The sequence below is a fragment of the Nematolebias whitei genome, chromosome 1, assembly GCF_014905685.2.
Source record: "Nematolebias whitei isolate Nwh7 chromosome 1, NemWhi1, whole genome shotgun sequence".
Lineage (NCBI taxonomy): Eukaryota > Metazoa > Chordata > Actinopteri > Cyprinodontiformes > Rivulidae > Nematolebias > Nematolebias whitei.
Window position 1 is genome coordinate 46,046,789 of NC_056498.1, and position 20,778 is coordinate 46,067,566.

The 20,778-nt window shown below is 42.4% G+C and overlaps 3 protein-coding genes across 3 annotated transcripts in view; 2 read left to right on the top strand and 1 right to left on the bottom strand.

Annotated features, from left to right (window-relative positions):
• Positions 1-13,344, top strand: part of sgpl1 (sphingosine-1-phosphate lyase 1) — a 15,979-nt gene extending 2,635 nt beyond the window's left edge. Inside the window, exons 3-14 of the mRNA XM_037677828.1 lie at positions 1,149-1,216; positions 1,383-1,530; positions 1,609-1,688; positions 3,897-4,025; positions 4,116-4,204; positions 4,275-4,383; positions 4,461-4,559; positions 6,943-7,089; positions 8,065-8,303; positions 8,382-8,528; positions 8,620-8,740; positions 11,738-13,344. Of these exons, the coding sequence (XP_037533756.1) occupies positions 1,149-1,216; positions 1,383-1,530; positions 1,609-1,688; positions 3,897-4,025; positions 4,116-4,204; positions 4,275-4,383; positions 4,461-4,559; positions 6,943-7,089; positions 8,065-8,303; positions 8,382-8,528; positions 8,620-8,740; positions 11,738-11,881 (1,520 nt within the window). The 3' untranslated portion in view covers positions 11,882-13,344. The remainder of the gene's footprint in view (positions 1-1,148; positions 1,217-1,382; positions 1,531-1,608; positions 1,689-3,896; positions 4,026-4,115; positions 4,205-4,274; positions 4,384-4,460; positions 4,560-6,942; positions 7,090-8,064; positions 8,304-8,381; positions 8,529-8,619; positions 8,741-11,737) is intronic.
• A 614-nt stretch (positions 13,345-13,958) lies between these two features.
• On the bottom strand, positions 13,959-16,699 carry pcbd1 (pterin-4 alpha-carbinolamine dehydratase/dimerization cofactor of hepatocyte nuclear factor 1 alpha). Its single transcript, XM_037677838.1, has 4 exons — positions 16,610-16,699; positions 15,945-16,076; positions 15,767-15,847; positions 13,959-14,372 (listed from the first exon to the last, which is right to left on the bottom strand). Exons 1-4 carry the CDS (start codon positions 16,610-16,612, stop codon positions 14,280-14,282), a joined length of 309 nt encoding a protein of 102 aa, XP_037533766.1. The 5' UTR covers positions 16,613-16,699; the 3' UTR covers positions 13,959-14,279.
• Positions 16,700-18,485: 1,786 nt separating this feature from the next.
• si:dkey-192p21.6 (uncharacterized protein LOC565246 homolog) overlaps positions 18,486-20,778 on the top strand; it is a 40,261-nt gene continuing 37,968 nt past the window's right edge. The window contains exon 1 of the mRNA XM_037689335.1: positions 18,486-18,625. Coding sequence (XP_037545263.1) covers positions 18,544-18,625 — 82 coding nt within the window. The 5' untranslated portion in view covers positions 18,486-18,543. The remainder of the gene's footprint in view (positions 18,626-20,778) is intronic.

Here is a 20,778-nt window from a genome sequence, read left to right on the forward strand (position 1 = left end):
TGATTGTTGTGAATGTTGATTGTTGTGATTGTTGTGAATGTTGATTGTTGTGATTGTTGTGAATGTTGATTGTTGTGATTGTTGTGATTGTTGTGAATGTTGATTGTTGTGATTGTTGTGATTGTTGTGATTGTTGTGAATGTTGATTGTTGTGAATGTTGATTGTTGTGAATGTTGATTGTTGTGATTGTTGTGAATGTTGTGATTGTTGTGATTGTTGTGAATGTTGATTGTTGTGATTGTTGTGAATGTTGATTGTTGTGATTGTTGTGATTGTTGTGAATGTTGATTGTTGTGATTGTTGTGAATGTTATGATTGTTGTGAATGTTGTGATTGTTGTGATTGTTGTGAATGTTGTGATTGTTGTGATTGTTGTGATTGTTGTGATTGTTGTGATTGTTGTGAATGTTATGATTGTTGTGATTGTTGTGAATGTTATGATTGTTGTGATTGTTGTGATTGTTGTGAATGTTGATTGTTGTGATTGTTGTGATTGTTGTGAATGTTGTGAATGTTGATTGTTGTGATTGTTGTGAATGTTGTGATTGTTGTGAATGTTGATTGTTGTGATTGTTGTGATTATTGTGAATGTTGTGATTGTTGATTGTTGTGATTGTTGTGATTATTGTGAATGTTGTGATTGTTGATTGTTATGATTGTTGATTGTTGTGATTGTTGTGATTGCAGCTTTGGTTTTTGCAGATTGAGTGAACGAGATGAGAGCTGAGCGTTCGTGTTTGGTTTGTGTTTTTGAAGTTTTGTCTTGTTGTCGCTCTGAAAATAAAAAGTTGTTGAGACGGATCAGAGAAATCTTTTAAAGCTCAAACTGTTGCGACTTCTGTTTTTTTTTTTTTTTTTTTTTTAGCCTTTATTTATCCAGGTTAGTCTCATTGAGCCACGAGAACTCATTTTCAAGAGAGACCTGTTTAGGGAGCAGATGGTGGGGGTTAAGGGCCTTGCTCATGGGCCCAGAGTGGAGCGAATGAGGGTGGGGGCAAGTGTGGCAAGTGTGTGTTTACCGTGTAGCTCGAAACGTTGGAGGAAACCGTGTCAGTTCAGACGTGTTGATGAGTCACAATCAGCTGCTTTATCCCGACTTTCACCACAACTTCTTCTTCGTCTTCTTCTTCTTCTTTTTGTTGATCAGGCCTCACGTCCCGGATCAAGAAGCGATGCTTTCGACTCATCAGGAAAATCCCCTTCATCGGAGTCACGGTACGTCCCGCCCGAGACGCTGGTGAGTCACGCTTTAATGACGCAGACCCAGCGTGATGAGGCGCGGGGGGGTCAGACGTATGATGACGGGGTCACTTCAGCTCGGCCTCCATCTTTAATGGCAGCTGAGGTCGTCACCGCGGCGCTCTGCTGTTTGTGTCCTCAGATTCAGAGGCAGCTGAACAAAGCGTTGGACGACATGTCCCTCAGTCTGTTCACGCTGAAGGAGGGCATGAGCTACATGAAGGAGCTGCCCTCCAGCGGCCTCTCTCACAGCCAAGTCATGGACAAAATCAAAGAGTATCAGACCCTGAGTGAGTCGTGGTTTCTGACTTCTTTAAAAAAACAAAAAAAAAAACGACGTTCTTGATGAATAAAATGTTTCATTCCAGATGAGGTGCCGTGGGAGAGAGGCTGTGTTTCTGGGACCGTGTACTGGGGGGATGAATCCCTGACCAAACTCCTGGTGAAGGTTCGTATCCGTCTTTGGACTTCTGGATAACGGATCGAGCTCCAAACATCTGCGTGTTAGCAAAATATCTCATGGACTACCGGACGGAGTTCGGTGAAACTTTCAGGGAATAATAATCACAACTGGTGAGCCTCAGGAACCGACTCGATTTAAGATGGCCGCCGCAGCCAGCTGACAAAAGAAGAAACGTAAACTAATCCAGTCGGTTGTACAGATGTTGAGCTAAAACTCTGGCGTGGTAGTAGCTGAGAGTCGTTCATAATGCTCACTCCAAGTGTTCAGTTTGTAAAAAAGTTAAATAAAAACAATATTTTAGTCATTTTAAGAAGTTTGAAGTTATGAACGGTTATTATCTTACCTCTGAGCGATCTTTGTGTCTGAGAACATTTTTTATATACGTTACGGTAGTTTGGTTGACCGCCGGCCCGGTCCGACCTCTGCAGAGGAGGTTCTGATCCAAACTGGACGGACTCCGAGTTTCATTCTTCATGTGGAGAGTTTAAAACCCGTTTGTTTTGTATGTTCAGAAACGGTGGAGATTAATCAAACTTGCAACAAAATTCACCCCAGCTCCAAGGTCAAGGTCACAAATCAAGGTCAAAGGTTATACGAGGTGTTTGCTTCAGATTGCTGTAGAAGTTTGTTGACAGGCGTATAATGTGTAACGATGGTACTCCTGGGGTCCATCCTGAGGGAACATGGTCTGTTTCATTGTTTGCCGATGATATTCAGATGTATCTGCTCTTAAAACCCAACAGTTCCTGCTCCATCCACCCTCTGTTAAAATGTCTTCATGACATCAAGGCACGGACGGCTTCAAACTTTTTAAGTTTCATCATCAGTAAACTGAAGTCATGGTGTTCAGGTCTGATCCTGTAAACCTGGACTCTCTTCAGTCGTATCTTAGTCTGTCACAAACCTCAGGATGGTTTTAGACTCTGACTTTAAGTTTAATAAACAGATTAAATCTGTTCTGCAGGAAAGCTTCTTCCAGTTGAGGCAGATATAGATCAAGTCCATGTCGACCAGATCTGACCTTGAAAAACTAGTCCTTGACCTCATTACAACCCGACTGACTGTAACGAGCTTCATGTTGGGCTCAGTCACGTCTCCAGCTCGTCCAAAACGTTGCAGCTCGGCTCTTAACAGGAACTCGTAGGTTCGATCACATCTCACCAGTTCTGTCCTCCCTGCACTGGCTCCCCGTACGGATCCAAGTCAAAGTTTCTTTATTGTCATTCGCACCACATGTGGTACATGTGGTGGAACGAAATTGTGTACACAGCGTCCCAGTTACATCCAACAAAAGTATAAAAATGTAAATAAAAACAGTAACAAGATCCAAGATATGAACTAATAAAAACCTTAAACTAAAAATACGGTAAGCACTAGTAGCATAAAAACAATACGTCGAACAGCAGCACGAACATGAGTCTGTGAGCAGATGAGTATGAATGAACATAGTAGCTACAGATCAGCAGCATGAGATCAGCAGCACATATCAACAACCAAGTGGCATTACAGTGATTCTCCTGGTTAGAGATTCATGAGTCTAACAGCCTCAGGGTAGAAGCTGTTCCTCAGTCTAGTGGTTCTACACTTAATGCTCCTCAACCTCCTTCCTGAGGGGAGCGGGGCAAAAAGGGGTGAGTGGGGTCCTTCATGATGCAGGTGGCCCTCTTCCTGCATCTGGAGGTGTAGATGTCTGTGATGGTGGGGAGACTTGACTCCAACATCTTCTGTGCAGCCTTCACCACTCTGCAAATCAGGATTGATTTAAAATTCTCCTGTTGACCTTTAAGTACCTTAATGACCTTACACCCTCGTATCTGTCTGAGCTCCTTCAACCAGATGTTTGTTCTCGGGTGATGAGATCATCTGATCAGCTGCTTCTGGTTGAAGCTCAGAGGAGATCGGCCTTTTTCAGTCGTGGTCCTAAACTCTGGAACAACCTGCCCCCACATTGGACTGGACTCTTCACTTCCTGTTTTTAAACCTCTTTTATAAACACACCTGTTTTCTCTGATTTTTAACACCGTGCGATCTGATTTACTAGTTTATCGTTTAGTATTTTTACGTTTTCCTTTTGATGCTTTTAATTAATTTAGTTATTTTTTTCTTCAATTCCTGCCATTGATCTTATTGTTCAGCACTTTGGTAACAGCTGCTGTTTTCATCTATAAAGCTGGCTCGCCTGTTTGTTTGCAGGTATACGGGGATTTTGCGTGGAGCAACCCTCTTCACCCGGACATCTTCCCCGGTGTCAGGAAGATGGAGGCTGAAGTGGTCCGGATGTCCTGCACGCTTTTCCACGGGGGACCTGCTTCATGCGGCACCGTGAGTGGGCCTCCTCACCGGAGAATAAAAAGAACCGTGCAGAACCAGTGGAACAAGTTGTTTAATTGCTGCGTCTCAACTCTCCCCCAGGTGACTTCAGGAGGGACCGAGAGCATCCTGATGGCCTGCAAGGCGTACAGGGACATGGCGTACGAACGAGGAGTCAGGCACCCCGAGATGTACGATGAGCTTTTATAAACTCGTCTTCTCGGCTCGGCCTCCGTGTTTAACGTTTGGTCTCCTCTGCAGCCTCGCTCCCGTGAGCGTCCACGCAGCCTTCGACAAAGCGGCGCATTACTTCGGGATGAAGCTCGTTCACATTCCTCTTGACAAGAAGACCATGAAAGTAGACGTGAAGGTGAGCGGGCGACACGCCCGACGGCGCTCGAAGTCGCTCGTTGCAGCTTTTTCACGTTTTGTTTCGTTTGTTTTCAGGCGATGAGGAGAGCCATCAGCAAGAACACGGCCATGCTCGTCTGCTCAGCGCCTCAGTTCCCTCATGGAATCATAGATCCTGTTCAGGAAGTGGCCAAGGTCAGCAGAACCCCCCCCCCCCCCCCCCCCCTAAACACAGAGCTGTGCAAAAGTCCTGAGCCACACCTGATTTATTCATATTTTCTTCTGAGTCTGGAGGAACATTTCCTCACACCTGAAGGGTTTAAAGTTTTTTTTTTTTTTATACGGGGGGTGGGGGTGGGGGGGGCTGCTTTTATCTGATAATTTTCAGTCCAGAACCTGAACATTTTTAGAAGAGTGTTTTGTGTTTCCCCAATGAGACCAATTAATTTATTATTATATTAATTAATTAGTTAATTCATAATAATATTATTATTGTGAATTATTAATGAATTATTCAGGAATGACCGGACTGTTTAGCCTTTAGTACCAAACCAGAAAGACACAATTAGCTCCTCATTCATCAGCTGAAATTTAGAGCCGGGTCAGAGTTACCGACCGGAACGGAGCTGATCCTGAACCAGCAGGAGAGGTAGTCACAGGGCTGAGTCACCAAGTGTGTGAGAGGGGCGGAGCCTGCAGCACAGCACTAAACGTCAGTCAGTCAGCCAGACAGTTAATCAGTCAGTCGGACAGTAAATCAGTCAGTCAGACAGTCAATCAGTCAGTCAGCCAGTTTATCAGTCAGTCAGTCAGACAGTTAATCAGTCAGACAGACAGACAGTTAATCAGTCAGACAGACAGACAGTTTATCAGTCAGACAGTAAATCAGTCAGTCAGACAGTAAATCAGTCAGTCAGACAGTTTATCAGTCAGTCAGTCAGACAGTTAATCAGTCAGTCAGACAGTTAATCAGTCAGACAGACAGTTTATCAGTCAGACAGACAGACAGTTAATCAGTCAGACAGACAGACAGACAGTTTATCAGTCAGCCAGACAGTTAATCAGACAGTAAATCAGTCAGTCAGACAGTAAATCAGTCAGCCAGACAGTTAATCAGACAGTAAATCAGTCAGTCAGACAGTAAATCAGTCAGTCAGACAGTTTATCAGTCAGTCAGTCAGACAGTTTATCAGTCAGTCAGTCAGTCAGACAGTTAGTCAGTCAGACAGACAGACAGTTTATCAGACAGACAGACAGTTAATCAGTCAGTCAGACAGTTAATCAGTCAGACAGACAGACAGTTTATCAGTCAGTCAGTCAGACAGTTAATCAGTCAGTCAGACAGACAGTTTATCAGTCAGACAGTTAATCAGTCAGTCAGACAGACAGTTTATCAGTCAGTCAGACAGACAGTTTATCAGTCAGTCAGTCAGACAGTTAATCAGTCAGTCAGTCAGACAGTTAATCAGTCAGTCAGACAGACAGTTTATCAGTCAGTCAGACAGACAGTTTATCAGTCAGTCAGTCAGTCAGACAGTTAATCAGTCAGTCAGTCAGACAGTTAATCAGTCAGACAGACAGACAGTTTATCAGTCAGTCAGTCAGACAGTTAATCAGTCAGACAGACAGACAGTTTATCAGTCAGTCAGTCAGACAGTTAATCAGTCAGTCAGACAGTTAATCAGACAGTCAGTCAGTCAGTCAATCAGTTTATCAGTCAGTCAGACAGTTAATCAGTCAGACAGACAGACAGTTTATCAGTCAGTCAGTCAGACAGTTTATCAGTCAGTCAGTCAGACAGACAGTAAATTGGTGGAAAAAGCGGAGTAAAAAAAAAAAAAAATTTTTTTAGAACTTCAAATAGTTTTAAAAGCTCTTTATTACGATCTTCTTACCAGGGGGTGGGCATGGGGGAGGGGGGTGACAGCAGACTGGTTAGAGGAGGCGAACCTGTAATCAGAAGGTTGCCGGTTCAAATTCCCTGACTGTTACATCAAAATGTAGATGGCAAAGCTGAAGCACCCACACCTGCCTCCACCTTCATTTGCTCCGCTCTGGGCCCTTGAGCAAGGCCCTTAACCTCCACCATCTGCTCCCCCAGGCGCCCTAGATGTCAGATCTCTGCTCCACACAGAGGCCGTGGTAGCTCGGTGTCTGTGGTTGCGTCAGGAAGGACATCGGGCGTAAAAACTATTCAAACGTTCGTGAATTCGCTCACTGTGGTGACTCCTGGAGGAGCAGCTGAAAGAAAAAAATCAAGTTCATTTTAAACAAACCGTCCCAACGGGTCCATTTGAAGGCGACTGATAAAACGGAGTAATACTGAAACACTTTGAAGGTGAATCTGCAGTTTTTATCAGCAGCTGTGGAGACAAAGGCCTGGTTTTACCTCAGCGGACCACTTTGAACCAGAACACTTGCAGATTGTTGCTTTTTGTGTAACTGTGGAAGGTCGGCCTGCCATCGGCATCAGAAGGTGGAAAACACGTCGCCAAGTTTTCTTGTTCACAATCAGCAAGGTTGGTTTGTAGTTTCATGAAAACAGGAACGTTTTGAGTCTGATGTTTTTCTGCTGCAGCTGGCCGTACGCTACAACGTCCCGCTGCACGTGGACGCCTGTCTGGGCGGCTTCCTCATCGTCTTCATGGACAAAGCTGGTTTCCCTCTCGCTCCATTCGACTTCAGAGTGGACGGAGTCACAAGCATCTCTGCTGACACCCACAAGGTGAGCAGCGACGATTAAAGAAACCCTTAACGTTTACACTGATGATCAATAAATAATAATTAGAGAAACTGCATTTCCTGTGAAAATGCAGTGTGAACGTTTAATGCAGAAGAGCTTGCTGAAAAACAGCTGAAATTAGCTATAAACTTGCTGAAATGTAGCTGAAACAGAACAAGTCTAACTTAGCAGAAGAAAGAAGAAAAAACACATATTTGCTGAATTATGTAGGAAATTAGCTAAAAAAGTTGAAATTAGTCAAAATTAGCTGAAAAGTCAGAAAGAAGCTTAAACTACTAGAAGGAAGTGGAAGGAGTTGAAAATATCTCCAAAAATGTGGAATTAGCTGAAAAAGCTAAATTTAGTATAAAAACAGCTAAATAGTAGCTGAAAGAGCAGAAAAAGCTTAACCTAGCAAAAATATGCTGAAAGGAGCGTAACAAGCTGAAATTGGCTAAAAGAAGTTAATAAGGCAGAAAGTAGCAGAAATTACCACAAAAAAACTTGAATTAATCTGAAAACAGCTGAAATTAGCTAAAAAAATGCTAAAAACTTAGCTTAAATGTAGAACACTGTCCATTTTTAAAACTCTTTTTAAAAACACTCCTGGATTTTAGCACAGACTGAATTTGTTCTTCACTGTTTTTATTGATCTTAATGTTTTAACAACGGTTTTATTATTATGTGTTTTATTAATATGTGCTAAATATTAGCTGAAATAGTAGAAATAGCTGAAACTTGCAGAAAGAATCTGAGGAGCACAAAGCAGCTGAACAAACAGCTGAAATTAGATAAAAATAGCTGAAAAAAGTTAAAATTTGCAGAAGGAAGCTGAAAGAAGTTGAAGCAGAACAAAAATATGACAAAAACATACGGAGTAGTTTAAAGAAGGTGGAATAATAAATATAAACAGGATCACAACAGTGTGAAAGCTTCATAGGCGTTAGCACAATAAATGTTTTCTGCCACTCTCTCCAGTACGGCTACGCCCCCAAAGGCTCGTCTGTGATCCTCTACAAGGACACAAAGTACCGTCAGTACCAGTACTTTGTAGCTCCAGACTGGCAGGGGGGGATCTACGCCTCGCCCTCCATCGCCGGCTCCAGACCTGGTGGGATCATCGCGGCCTGCTGGGCGACCATGATGTACATGGGAGAGAACAGATACGTGGACGCCACCAGGAAGATCGTCAGCACGACGCGCAAGATCAAGACCGAGTATGACACGCACACGTGGTCAGAGCTGACGTCCACGTGAGCCCACGCTAACGTGCACCCTTTTATTCTTTCCTACAGAATCCAGAAGATTAAAGGGGTGTTTGTGTTCGGGGACCCGGAGGTGTCGGTGGTGGCCATCGGCTCGGATCATTTTGACGTTTTCCGCCTCTCGAATGCGCTGACGTCGAAGGGCTGGAATCTGAACACGCTGCAGTTCCCATCCAGGTGGGTGGGGGCGGTGGGTGGGGGTGCTCAGTGTTTCATTAATTTAATGGGGCGTTCTCACAGATGCTTGATATTTTTTTGTTTTTCCCAGCATCCATCTTTGTTGCACAGTTTTGCACACCCAGCCGGGGGTCGCCGATCGATTTGTTCATGATGTCAGAGAGCAGGTCGGCATCATCATGAAAAACCCCAAAGAGAAAACCACTGGAAAGGTGAGTTACTGATGGAGCACCTCCGTATTTAACTAGTGCAGGGGTGCCCAGTACGTCAATCGCAATCTACCGGTCGATCGCAGAGGGATTCTGGAATAAAAACTAGATGTCAGCCGATCATCTATGAACTTTGTCTCTTGATTGACAGACAGGGCAGCCAGTCTGAGGCCACGTTTACACGACGTGAGACGTTCATTTACAGACAACATCCTCATCCTCTCTGAGACTCAAGGTTCTGAGTCCAGGTCTCAGAGCGGAGGTTTTCAGAGGAACCCCCCATGGAGGAGTGAAACAGGCGACTGCAGTCCAAAGTTTTTCTGCTCTAACAACATTTATAATAAATATAACAACAGTTATAATAAATACAAACTGGATTCCAAAAAAGTTGGGACACTAAACAAACTGTGAATAAAAACTGAATGCAATGATGTGGAGATGGCAAATGTCAATATTTTATTCGTAATATAACATAGATGACAGATCAAAAGTTTAATCTGAGTAAATGTAACATTTTAAAGGAAAAATATGTTGATTCAAAATTTCACAGTGTCAACAAATCCCAAAAAAGTTGGGACAAGTAGCAATAAGTGGCTGGAAAAAGGAAATTGAGCATATAACAAACAGCTGGAAGACCAATTAACACTAATTAGGTCAATTGACAACATGATTGGTATAAAAAGATCTTCTCAGAGTGTCAGTGTCTCTCAGAAGCCAAGATGGTAAGAGGATCACCAATTCCACCATTGTTGCACAGAAAGATAGTGCAGCAATACCAGAATGGTGTTACCCAGCGTAAAATAGCAAAGACTTTTAAGTTATCATCATCAACCGTGCATAACATCATCAAAAGATTTAGAGAATCTGGAACAATCGCTGTGCGTAAGGGTCAAGGCCGTAAAACTCTACTGGATGCTCGTGATCTCCGGGCCCTTAAACGTCACTGCACCTCAAACAGGAATGCCACTGTCAAGGAAATAACAGAATGGGCTCAGGAATACTTCCAGAAAGCATTGTCAGTGAACACAATCCACCGTGCCATCCGCCGTTGCCAGCTGAAACTCTACAGTGCAAAGAGGAAGCCATTTCTAAGCAAGCTCCACAAGCTCAGACGTTTGCACTGGGCCAGGGGTCATTTAAAATGGAGTGTGGCAAAATGGAAGACTGTTCTGTGGTCAGATGAGTCACGATTTGAAGTTCTTTATGGAACACTGGGACGCCATGTCATCCGGACCAGAGAGGACAAGGACAGCCCAAGTTGTTATCAGCGCTCCGTTCAGAAGCCTGCATCACTGATGGTATGGGGTTGCATGAGCGCTTGTGGCATGGGCAGCTTGCATGTCTGGAAAGGCACCATTAATGCAGAGAACTATGTTCAGGTTCTAGAACAACATATGCTCCCATCTAGACGTCATTTCTTTCAGGGAAGACCCTGCATTTTTCAACACGATAATGCCAGACCACATTCTGCAGCAATCACAACATCATGGCTACGTAGGAGAAGGATCCGGGTACTGAAATGGCCAGCCTGCAGTCCAGATCTTTCACCTATAGAGAACATTTGGTGCATCATAAAGAGGAAGGTGCGACAAAGAAGGCCCAAGACGATTGAACAGTTAGAGGCCTGTATTAGACATGAATGGGAGAGCATTCCTATTTCTAAACTGGAGAAACTGGTCTCCTCTGTCCCCAGACGTCTGTTGAGTGTTGTAAGAAGAAGGGGGGATGCTACACAGTGTAAAAATGGACTTGTCCCAACTTTTTTGGGATCTGTTGACGCCATGAAATTTGGAAACAACAGATTTTTCCCTTAAAATTATACATTCTCTCAGTTTAAACTTTTGATCTGTGATTTGTGTTCCATTCTGAATAAAATATTAGATGTTGGCACCTCCACATCATTGCATTCAGTTTTTATTCACAATTTGTTTAGTGTCCCAACTTTTTTGGAATCCGGTTTGTATAACAACAGTTATAATAAATGTAACGACAGTTATAATAAATATAACAACAGTTATAATAAATGTAACGACAGTTATAATAAATATAACGACAGTTATAATAAATATAACAACAGTTATAATAAATATAACGACAGTTATAATAAATATAACAACAGTTATAATAAATGTAACAACAGTTATAATAAATGTCAGAGAGCAGAGTGTTTTTGTGCTGCTCACCCTTTTTCAGCTTGTAGGAGCAAAACTAATAAAAATCCAGGTTCCAAAGAGACGTTGGTGTCTTCACCAGTTTGGACTAACTGTCATGCAGACGCTGCAATGGATGCAGCTGAGCCTGCATCAGGGTTGCCAGATAAATTTAAAATGTCTTATTTACCTCCTCCTTTTCTGTGAATATGTTCAACAAACACAGCCCACACCTCATCTTAGAATATCTTTACTCAGCACATGTGACAGTTTAGGTAAAAAAAAAACTGTCATTTTAAAGCCACAGTGCTATAGTTCATCATTTCTTATCTGGCAACCCAACTGACAGCGTTGTCATGTAAACCCACTCGTTTTTTGTTTACTACCCCTAATAAACATTTAAAAACACTAAAGTTTCCAGAGGCTGTTCTGTGTAAACGGGGCCCTACAGCAGGTGGATCGCTTTGACTTGGTCACTTTAAAAGGAGCTCCGTGATGAAAACATCTGGGCACCTCTGAACTAAAGTAATAGTTTTTGATTGGTTTTAATTGTGAGCTCCACCTCCCGGTGCATGGAGCAGAATAAAAGGAGTTTGTCCGTTTTTAAGTGAGGGTTTGTTTACCTTTCTGTTGAGGGCGGCTCTTTGTACACCTTCAGCTTAGAGACCTGTTCAGACCTGTCACTAATATTTGTTCTCACTAAATCCAGGCCCTTAACGGTGGTCCAACACGCTGTTTTGGTAGTTTGTCTCAACTGTGTTAAGACAAGCTGTTAGCTAAGCTCTATTTCGGCTGCTTCCTCGGAGCGTTGAAGAGAACGAGTTTGAACTTTGACCTCCTGTTGTTTCAGGGAGCGATCTACGGCATGGCTCAGTCCATCCCAGACCGATCCCTGGTGACTGAGATCTCCCGCGCTTTCCTGGACTGCCTCTACAGCACCGAGGTGCCGAAGTCACACGCCAGCCACATGAACGGCAACGGCAAAGCCCACTGAAACGAGACCGGACCTTCTCGGGCTTGAACCCTGCAGGGGAAACGCGCTCGCCTCTTCCCTGAACTCCTAACGGTTGCCTTATCCTGCAAAACTCTGTGCACAAAAAAAAACAACATTTATGTCTGCAAAGCTGTTCGAAGCACAAGCCATCACGGGTTTAATCATCCCAGAGGGAAACTGCTTCGTTTCTACGAGGCACAGAGAGGAAACCACTGGGTCCAAACGATTTACGCTTTCCTTTCTAACTTCATTTGAATGGTCCCATGGGAACAGTTGTCTGTTTGTGCTGTTTTATGTTAGAAGTTGATTTTAACGGTGATTTTTAACAGTTAATGCTTGTCTGCTCACCTCATATCAAAACCGTGCAGTTTTATTTTACCGTCAGAACATTTCAGCTTGTTGTTTGTGACTCCGCACCCCTCCCCACAGAAACCACTGAGACCCGGGTCCATCATGAACCTTGGACTTGTAGAAAAAGTTGTTTCATGTTTTGTGTAGCTCCATGAGTAGAAGGGGCTGCGCTGCCCTCTAGCAGGAACGCTGCTGTACTGCAGCAGCTCAGTGTTATCCTGCAGCACTTTTCTGCAAAAACAGCATCTTTATTTAAATCTCTAACGATGTCCACGCACTGCAACGCCCCGACGAGAACACGTCGGCTTCAAGCCCCACTAAACCACTTGACTTGTGACTTTATGGGACGTTTCTCAGCTGCGAGCGTGAAGCTTTGAGTCGTGAGAAACGAGTCGGGATCTTTTAACGTCATCAGGTTTAAATAAGAGAGGAGGAGGGCGTTAAAGTTGAGAAAGCAGCTAGAGGAATCCAAAGCTTGTTGTTTTCATAAGATTTCACAGAAGCTGTGTGAAGAGGTGCTTTATTGACAGACTGAACCCTCGGCTCTTTTCCTCTTCTGGTCAACTAATATTTCCAAGGAGCAGAAACCAGTAGTTCAGCTCGTGTGTTTTCTGTAGTTGCCTCCTGATTTAATCTACCTCAGTTTCTACTCAATGCAAAGCCATGCTGTTCACGATCCACTGAAACGGTCCTACAGACACATAAACCGTCGCCATGGCGATGGTTAGTAAACTAATAATAAGGGATCCTGTCCACTGTGACCAAGGTTTGAAATCCACAGATTAGTTTCATTACGGGAGAATTTTCTTTTTGCAAACGGTTAATCTAATCAGCGGGATGTTTAAGGCCAGAACGGATCTTGTTCTCTTCCAAGACTGTTATTTTTGTTTTGTGTGTGTGCAATATGTTTTTGTTTCTTTAATGACGCGAAACAAAAAGGGGAATCGGAAGCGCTGTAGCGGCTGCTACTGTCGGCCTTGAACGTGGAATCTAACCACTGCTAATCACTTTTTCTTCTGAGATGTTTTGAGAGATTAGACGTGAATGTATTTTCTTGCATGTAGGTAATTTTTTCCGTCTCTTGGTTCCATCCATCCAACCTGAGATACTGTGCGACGACGACAGCAGCTCGTGTTCTGCTTTGGAGAAATGACTTAAAAGCTGGTGATGGAAAACTGATTATGGATGTTCTTTTAAATAAAAACCTTTTAATGCAAGTTTATTTTTATCTTCATCATCACATCTGGCCTGCAAGCTCAACAAGTGGCCCCCAGGCCAGATACGACCATTCGAAAAGATTAGTCTCCCAACAAGCTGCGAGAATCCAAACTGATCATTTTAGGTTAGAAGTCGTGCACACCTGTGAGCGGAGGTTTAGGTAAGTGCCTAAAAAAGATTTAGGAATCAGACAACATAAAAGCAAACAGACTATAATAATGTAGAGAAATAGAAGTAGCTGTTTTGTTGAAACCCTGAGATTATTGTGGCATCATGTGATGTCACCAGATGTGCTCAAAGTGCTGGGAATGACTTTCAGCTACTGCCGCACCAAATTTAAGATCAACATCTGGAAAACGGACTGACCTATAACCATTTGTGTTCTCTAAGTTTTGTGGTGGCACCCATCTGCTGACTCGGCTGTGGTTGAATATTTTCAGTAAATTTAGTTTGTCCAGTGGTTCATTAGACATTTTAAGAAGACACGGATAAAAACATTTTCTGCGTTTGCCTTTTTGTGGCAAGCAGTAAAAGTAACATTTATTTTTACATCATAGAAAAACAGTTGGCACAATAAGACACTTGTTGGGACTAAACGATAAATGACTGAATGCTTTCTGTAACGTTCTCTGGAATGGTTGCTGCTTCTGTTCTTAGAATTTTTGTAAACAGGATTTAATAATTTCCTTCAGTTAATTTGTTTTTCTGTCAAAGAGAAAACCAACTACACACCAGTTACAATTATCACAAGGAATTCAAAGTCATCCAGTCATGTCTTTTTAAGACGAGTCACATTTTTTGTGTTGAGTTATCTGATGGGGGGGTTTGTTCACATCAGAGACGCCTGGTCTATGAAGGTGGCCATTTGGATGTCACGCTGAGATAATCCCCCACATTCATGTGTGCTGAGCGTAATCTGGACCTGAAAGAAAAAAATAGTTTGTCACATGACGAGCTCAGTTTGAGTGTCTCTGCTTTAACCAGAAAGTTCCATGACCAAAACCCCACAAACTTGAAATTCAATTTTTATACATTTAATCTGAAAAAGGAACAAAGATTATTAAAGGGATGTGTTACAGTTTAATCATACAATCTATATTCCTAAGAGTTGATTTTATTTAAAGTATGGACCAGTTACAATTATGCCGTTTATTTTTTGCACATTTAAGCATTTCTGGAAATAAACAGTCTCTCTTGTAAATGAGTCCTCAAGGTTCAGTGAGGCTAATCTGTACTCAGACTTGTTACCTGGATTATTGAGCATGCATCAAGAGGACACATTTGGTATACTGATAGCATTTATTTGTACATGAGAATGAGTCAATTTGATATTTCTAAAATGTTCTTTTCCACCTCTTCCAGTTATAAAATGAAGGAGCAGGACCTGATTTAAGAACTTGTATTTTTGAAACCCGAGTCTGCGCACTCCGGCTGTGAGGCTATAAGCCCCGCCCCTCCCCCCGCCCCCCGGCACACTGAGACAGCGCTTTCTGAGCATGAATCAACTAATTACAGCTAAAGGTAATGAAAAGTAATATTTTAAAAGTCAACAAGGTAAAACAAGCTATGTGATTACTGAATAAAGTTGACGCAGGTAAAAACATCATTGTCCACCTTTTGGAGGTGCACAGTTAAAATAAATTAGGAAAACAACTGTTGCTGGGAGCTAGCATTAGCATTGTAGCACTGCTAGCAACCACCGGAAGTTAGAAACGTAGCAGTTCATTATGGAATTCAATCTAATTCATTCGTTAGACTAAATGTCACAGAATGTTTAGTTTCAGTGATAATTATTTTAACAAAAGTTACTGGGACTCGGTAACAAGATGTCACGAAGTGTCGTGGGTCCAGTTCTGGTTCCCGCCTGTTTTCAAATTGGCTACTTCTTTTTAATCATCTGAATGGAGCAGTTTTAAAAGTTTACAAACAGCCAAATGGTTGCTAAATGCTCCTTTTGCTACAGTTAGCAACCATTTAGCTGTTTTACACTTATCTTTAGCATTTAGCTCTTTTAGCTAGCCTTTCACTACTTTGATCTTAGCTTTTTGCTAGCCGGTTACATTCATCTTCTAGCTAGGCTTTTGATATTTTTAGCTCTTTACTAATAGTGATTGTTAGCTAATAGCTTTGCTTTTAGCTAAAATTTTACTCTAGCCTTTTGCTTCTTTCTCTTTTAGGTAGTGTTTAGCTTCTGTTGACTTATAGTGAACATTTCGCTCCTTTTTATAGTTTAGCTTGTGTTCGGCTTGTTTTAGCCTTAACGACTCAGGTTGCTCTCCTTCAGTTAGTTTCGGCTGTTGTTCAGCTTATTTATACCTTGTTGTAGACGTTGAACCACTCAGGATGATGATCCATCTTCTCTGCCTGTAAAGCCACTCTGGACATGAAACCAAACGCCTACAAACACGTAAACAAACGTGTAAACAAACACGTAAACAAAGGTTAAGAAATGTGCGATCAAACAGACAATGCGCCTGAACTGAAGTGTATAAACCTGGTTGAAGTCTTTGAAGATGAACTCTTTATAAATGGCATCCCGCCCCCCCACCTCCACCCACTGGGCGTTGCGCAGCAGGGGGAGCAGGTGAGCCCTCTCCTCCTCGCTCAGACTCTGGATCTTACCCGCCTGGAGGGGACAGAGTACAGCAGGACTCAGAGGGGGCAGGTTGACAAACACAAGCTCTGATTGGTTGCACGCCCCCCATCTGGAAACAATGAGCGGCTGCATGCCTGGTTCTGGAAGCATGCGGACTCAAAGCTCCTCCAAACCTGGACTCCGTGTTTAAATCAACCAGAGTTTCACAACAAACTTATGGGACTGCATTTTGAAGGACTTTTGTCCCTCAGCTGAACGGAGGGGACAAACAGATGTCCCCATCACAGCCTGAACAAGAGCAGTGACATCATTAGGTGTCATAGCAACGCTGTAATCTGGTTTATCTGGAATGGACGGCACACAAACACTGGATTAAACCTTCTGTATGCACACAGCAACATGATCACAGGGGGAAGAAATGCTGACATTACTTCTGTCAAACAAAAATAACATATGTACACATCTGAACACAGTTAATCTGCTGTAAACAACATTTTTTTTAACTTAAAAGTGAGTAAATATAGAGTGTGAGGCAGTAAATTTTGTATCCAGGTTGTACTCACCATGGATGAAGTGAATTTGTACACAGGAGGTAAGTGGGTGTGGGGGTTCAGCTCCAGCTGCCTGTTGCACTGTCAGCCCTCAGTGAATGCAGCTGGAATTAATCCATCCACAACTGAAGCTCTAGGTCCCGTTTAGCTGCCCCTGCAGATGCCTGAGTGGAATTCCCAGCAGCTGAAAAGGCCATTCGGTTAAACAGTGGTCTGCTGCAGGAGGCAGCGTGAGGACAGCTGCATGATAAGAGTGTTTGTTCAACGATGATGGGAGGGAGATGCACACAGTCTTTGTTTCATTTTTATCAAACACAAGCTTGAATCCCACTAACGGAGTATGGACCCCCCCCCCCCCCCCCACTGCTGGACAGGTCAGCAGATTTAAAGAGCGAGGTCAAAGGTTAATGAGCTCCTCCAGTGAACTCGTCCGTAACATCAGGGAAATGAACCTGTGAGGGTAATTAACAGAGTGAGAGGACGTTTGGAGTAATCAGGTTTTTACAGCTGAATGGACGTGGAAATGAGATCCTGGTGCTTCCCACCGAAAGAGAAGCAGACTGGATGGGTTAACTTACCCACCCCTGACACTTTTAACCAGATTTAACTTGAGACTTGTCCGTTTCACTTTTCAGATGATTTTCTTTTATTCACGTTAAGATTTGTGATTTACAAAAAACAAGTTTATCACCGTTTGCACAATTCAAAGAGCTCTACAGATCCAGGAAATACATTAAAAGAAGAGATTTCATTATATTTTAACATAAAAAATAAAACAAAATAAGACTTTAAACAAAAACCAATAAATGAAACTGAAAAACTAATACAAATACAGTTTTTATTTTATAGGCAACTGGATTCAACCCTTCTGCTGCCCTAGGGTCAAAAAGACCCACAGTGCCTCAGAGCTTAGGCCTCCTGGGGCTTTTTGACCCTAGGGCAGCAGGGGGGGGGGTTAAGGAACCAACAGTTTGTGTACGTCTCAGTTGGTTCCAGAGTTTAGGAGAACAACATCTAAACAACATTAAAAAATCAACAAAATTAGCCAAACTGTGAAAAACTGTTGCCATGGACATCTATGGGACTTTGGTGAAACGAGCCCAGTCCCGTTTGGATCCGCAGCTCGGACTTCTCAGCAGAACCATCATTCAGAGTTTTAAACGGGTCACAGAAATTTGGACTTTACAGAACTGAACTGCAGTGTTCGAGGTCGTTAACGGTTTCTACAGTCACAGTTCAAGTTGAAGATTTTTACATGTAGTGTGACGTCACGCTAACTTTAGAGCTTTCTAATCTTTGCAGACAAACATGAATCTGTTTCATTTTTTAATTTTGTGTGTTTTATTGTTTTTCTTGTCGTTTCTGCTGGCGTGTCTGCGTTTAGGTATTGTTTCACACCGAACCTGACAGTTCCATGAAAACGTAGGTTATTTTGTCTTTCCCCCAGTTTAGCTCTAATGGTTTTCTCTCAAATCCCCACAGAGCGTGCCCACACCCAAAATCTCTCTTACCGTATTTACAAAATAAAACAGCAGTTTCATAAAAAAGTCGTGTAAGTTTCTCAGTGATATTTTTGTGAGGCTTACTTTCTACTCTGCATTTCTGCCTGTCTGAAAATGGAGGCGTGTGGTTACCATGGTAACCTTATTGAGCCACTTGCAGCAGCTTTAGCCGTTCTGTTTACTCTTCTTCTACAGCTGATGCATCAAAACATCGGCCAGTCCGCTCAGATCATCACGAAAGGAAGCCCCGACTCAGGATTTGGTTTCGAAGAGGACAGCCGACGGATGTCGGCCGCCGCTCATCAACAAATCATCGTAGCTCCTGATGATCGCACCTGCCTCCAACGTGAGAGCAGGTAAAGGGAACCAGCAGTGACCTTTGGCTGCTTTTATGTCGGTGTTGTAAAGATGAGCAGAAGGAGAGGCTGCCTCTGACGAAGCAACATGGAGTCCAGCACACGGCTTCAGGCGAGTCTGATTTTGTTGGTTTCCGTTACCTGCAGCTTCGGACAACAAATCAGGAACGGTGAGCTGCAGTTTGTTTGTTGTGGACGGTGAATATTATCGTTTATTTATAGTTTATTATTATGTGGTTGGAGGGGAAATGTTTGCGTACATGTGATTTTAAACTCGGGGCAACCGAAGATCAATCTGTCGGCAGAAAAACTGAAGGAATTACATTTTCTGCAAAAATACAGCGTGAGGAGCTGAACACCTGCGAAGTGTGATGAACAAGCTGAAGCTAAGTTTAAGCTAATAAAAGCAAAACGCTAAAAGCCAAATCTAGGGAACATTTAGTAAATGTAGCAAAATGTTAGTTAAAAACTAAAAATAACAAAAGCCTACCTAAAAAGGCTAGCTACAAGTAGGCCTGTCACAATAACAAATTTTGTTTTCAGGAATTATTGCGATAAACGATAATATTGTTTGAAATTTGACAATAATTAGTAATTGTCAAATTTAATTAGAAATGTTGATTAATTTTTGTGTGTAGTACTTTCTTTGATCACCGGATGGCAGTATAAGACCGTTTGAACCGAAGGATGGATAGTGAGGGAGCGAGCAGCGTGTCTCTGTAAGAAAATGGGAGGGATGCCCCTTGACGTGACATGGGCTGTCTCTCTTTCCTTTTTTCGGTTCTCAAAGTGGCGGATGCTCGGTGTGGTTTGAACTCTTCAGCGTTTGTCACACAAAGCTTTTAATAAAAAAAAATCAGTAAACAAGTTCTCAGGTTCTTTTTGCAGAGAAAAACAACTTTTTAGACGAAGGAACGAGTTTCAACCGTGAATTTTGGAGCTTCGACAAGACGGAGGTTTTTATCTGAGGTCGGACTGTTAGCTTAGCTCGTAGCTTCTCAGCTTAGCTGCTTTTAACGATCCAAAAGCGTGATTTTGTACGGTTAAAACTGATTTTAAAGAAAAAAGAGGAAGGGCGGGGTCAGTGAAGAACCGGAGTTGAGCGTTTTGTCATCCAGGGTCTTCAGTAGAAAGAGAGACACGAAGAAATGATAAAGCCGGTAAATGAAAATGAGGTCGATAATTTTCTTCTATCATGTGATTAATTGATTTATTGTTTATCGCAACAGACCTAGCTACAAGCTAAAATGATAAAAATTAAAAATATAGCAAAAAAAAATTAACAGGTTAACACTAGATATGTTGAAATGTAGGAGTTTAACTGAACGTAGCAAAATGCTAATTATGTAGCAACAGTCTAGCTAAAACATTAAAATAGCAAAAGGCTAGCTAAAAGCAAAAGGCTAGCTACAAGTTAAAGTTATCAAAAGGCAGGCTAAAAGTGGGGAAAAGCTAGAGCTAGCCTTGTTGTTATTAGCTCTAACAACCAATAGAAGTGAAAGATGAGCTAAAAGCCAAATGTTGTAAAAATCTAGCTAAAATAAACAAAATGGTAGCCATGGAGCACAATGCTGGCAAAACTAGCTAAAAACATAAAAGGAGTGAAACATTAGCTAAAAGACATCTGGATTAAAAGTCTGGTTAAAAGTAGCTAAATGCTAACTAAGTGGCAAAATGCTAGCTAATGTAGTGGAACAGTAGCTGAGTTGCAAAAGTTCTACCTAAAAATAACAAGCTAGCTAATTAAAAACAAAACAGAAAGCTGGCTAAAAGTGTCCGAAACTAAAAGTAGGTAGAAACAAAAGGTAGCGAAAGGCTGGCTAAAAGTGGCAAAAGACTAGCTAATAGCTGAAGTGGTTAGCACTAGCTAAAAGCCCAATGTAGAATAAATCTATCCAAAAGTAGCAAAAATAACTAAATGTTAGCCAAGTAGAAAATGCTAGCTAAAACTTAAAAATAACAAAACGCTAGCTACAAGTATCAAAAAAATCTAGTAGCAAAACGTTAGAAATGGTATTAAATGTTTAGCTGGAAGCGAAAAGTAGCAAGAGGCTTGCCAGAAGCTAGAAGTAGCTGAAGGACAAGAGTAGAGCTTTTAGTTGAGGACTAGTTATTTTTCAGGGAGCCACAGCGGCTGGAAGCCAACAGGTCGGGGACCGGACATCCAGTCGTTATGTCATTAATTTTATTTAATGTTTTAAAATTTAAATTTTATTTTAAACAAACTCATCAGTGGGCGGGACTGAGCTCACCTGTGGGCCCAGTGCCCCCCGCCGAGTCCCCCCCCCCCCCCCCCCCCGCCCCCGTGCTCAAATCCGTGACC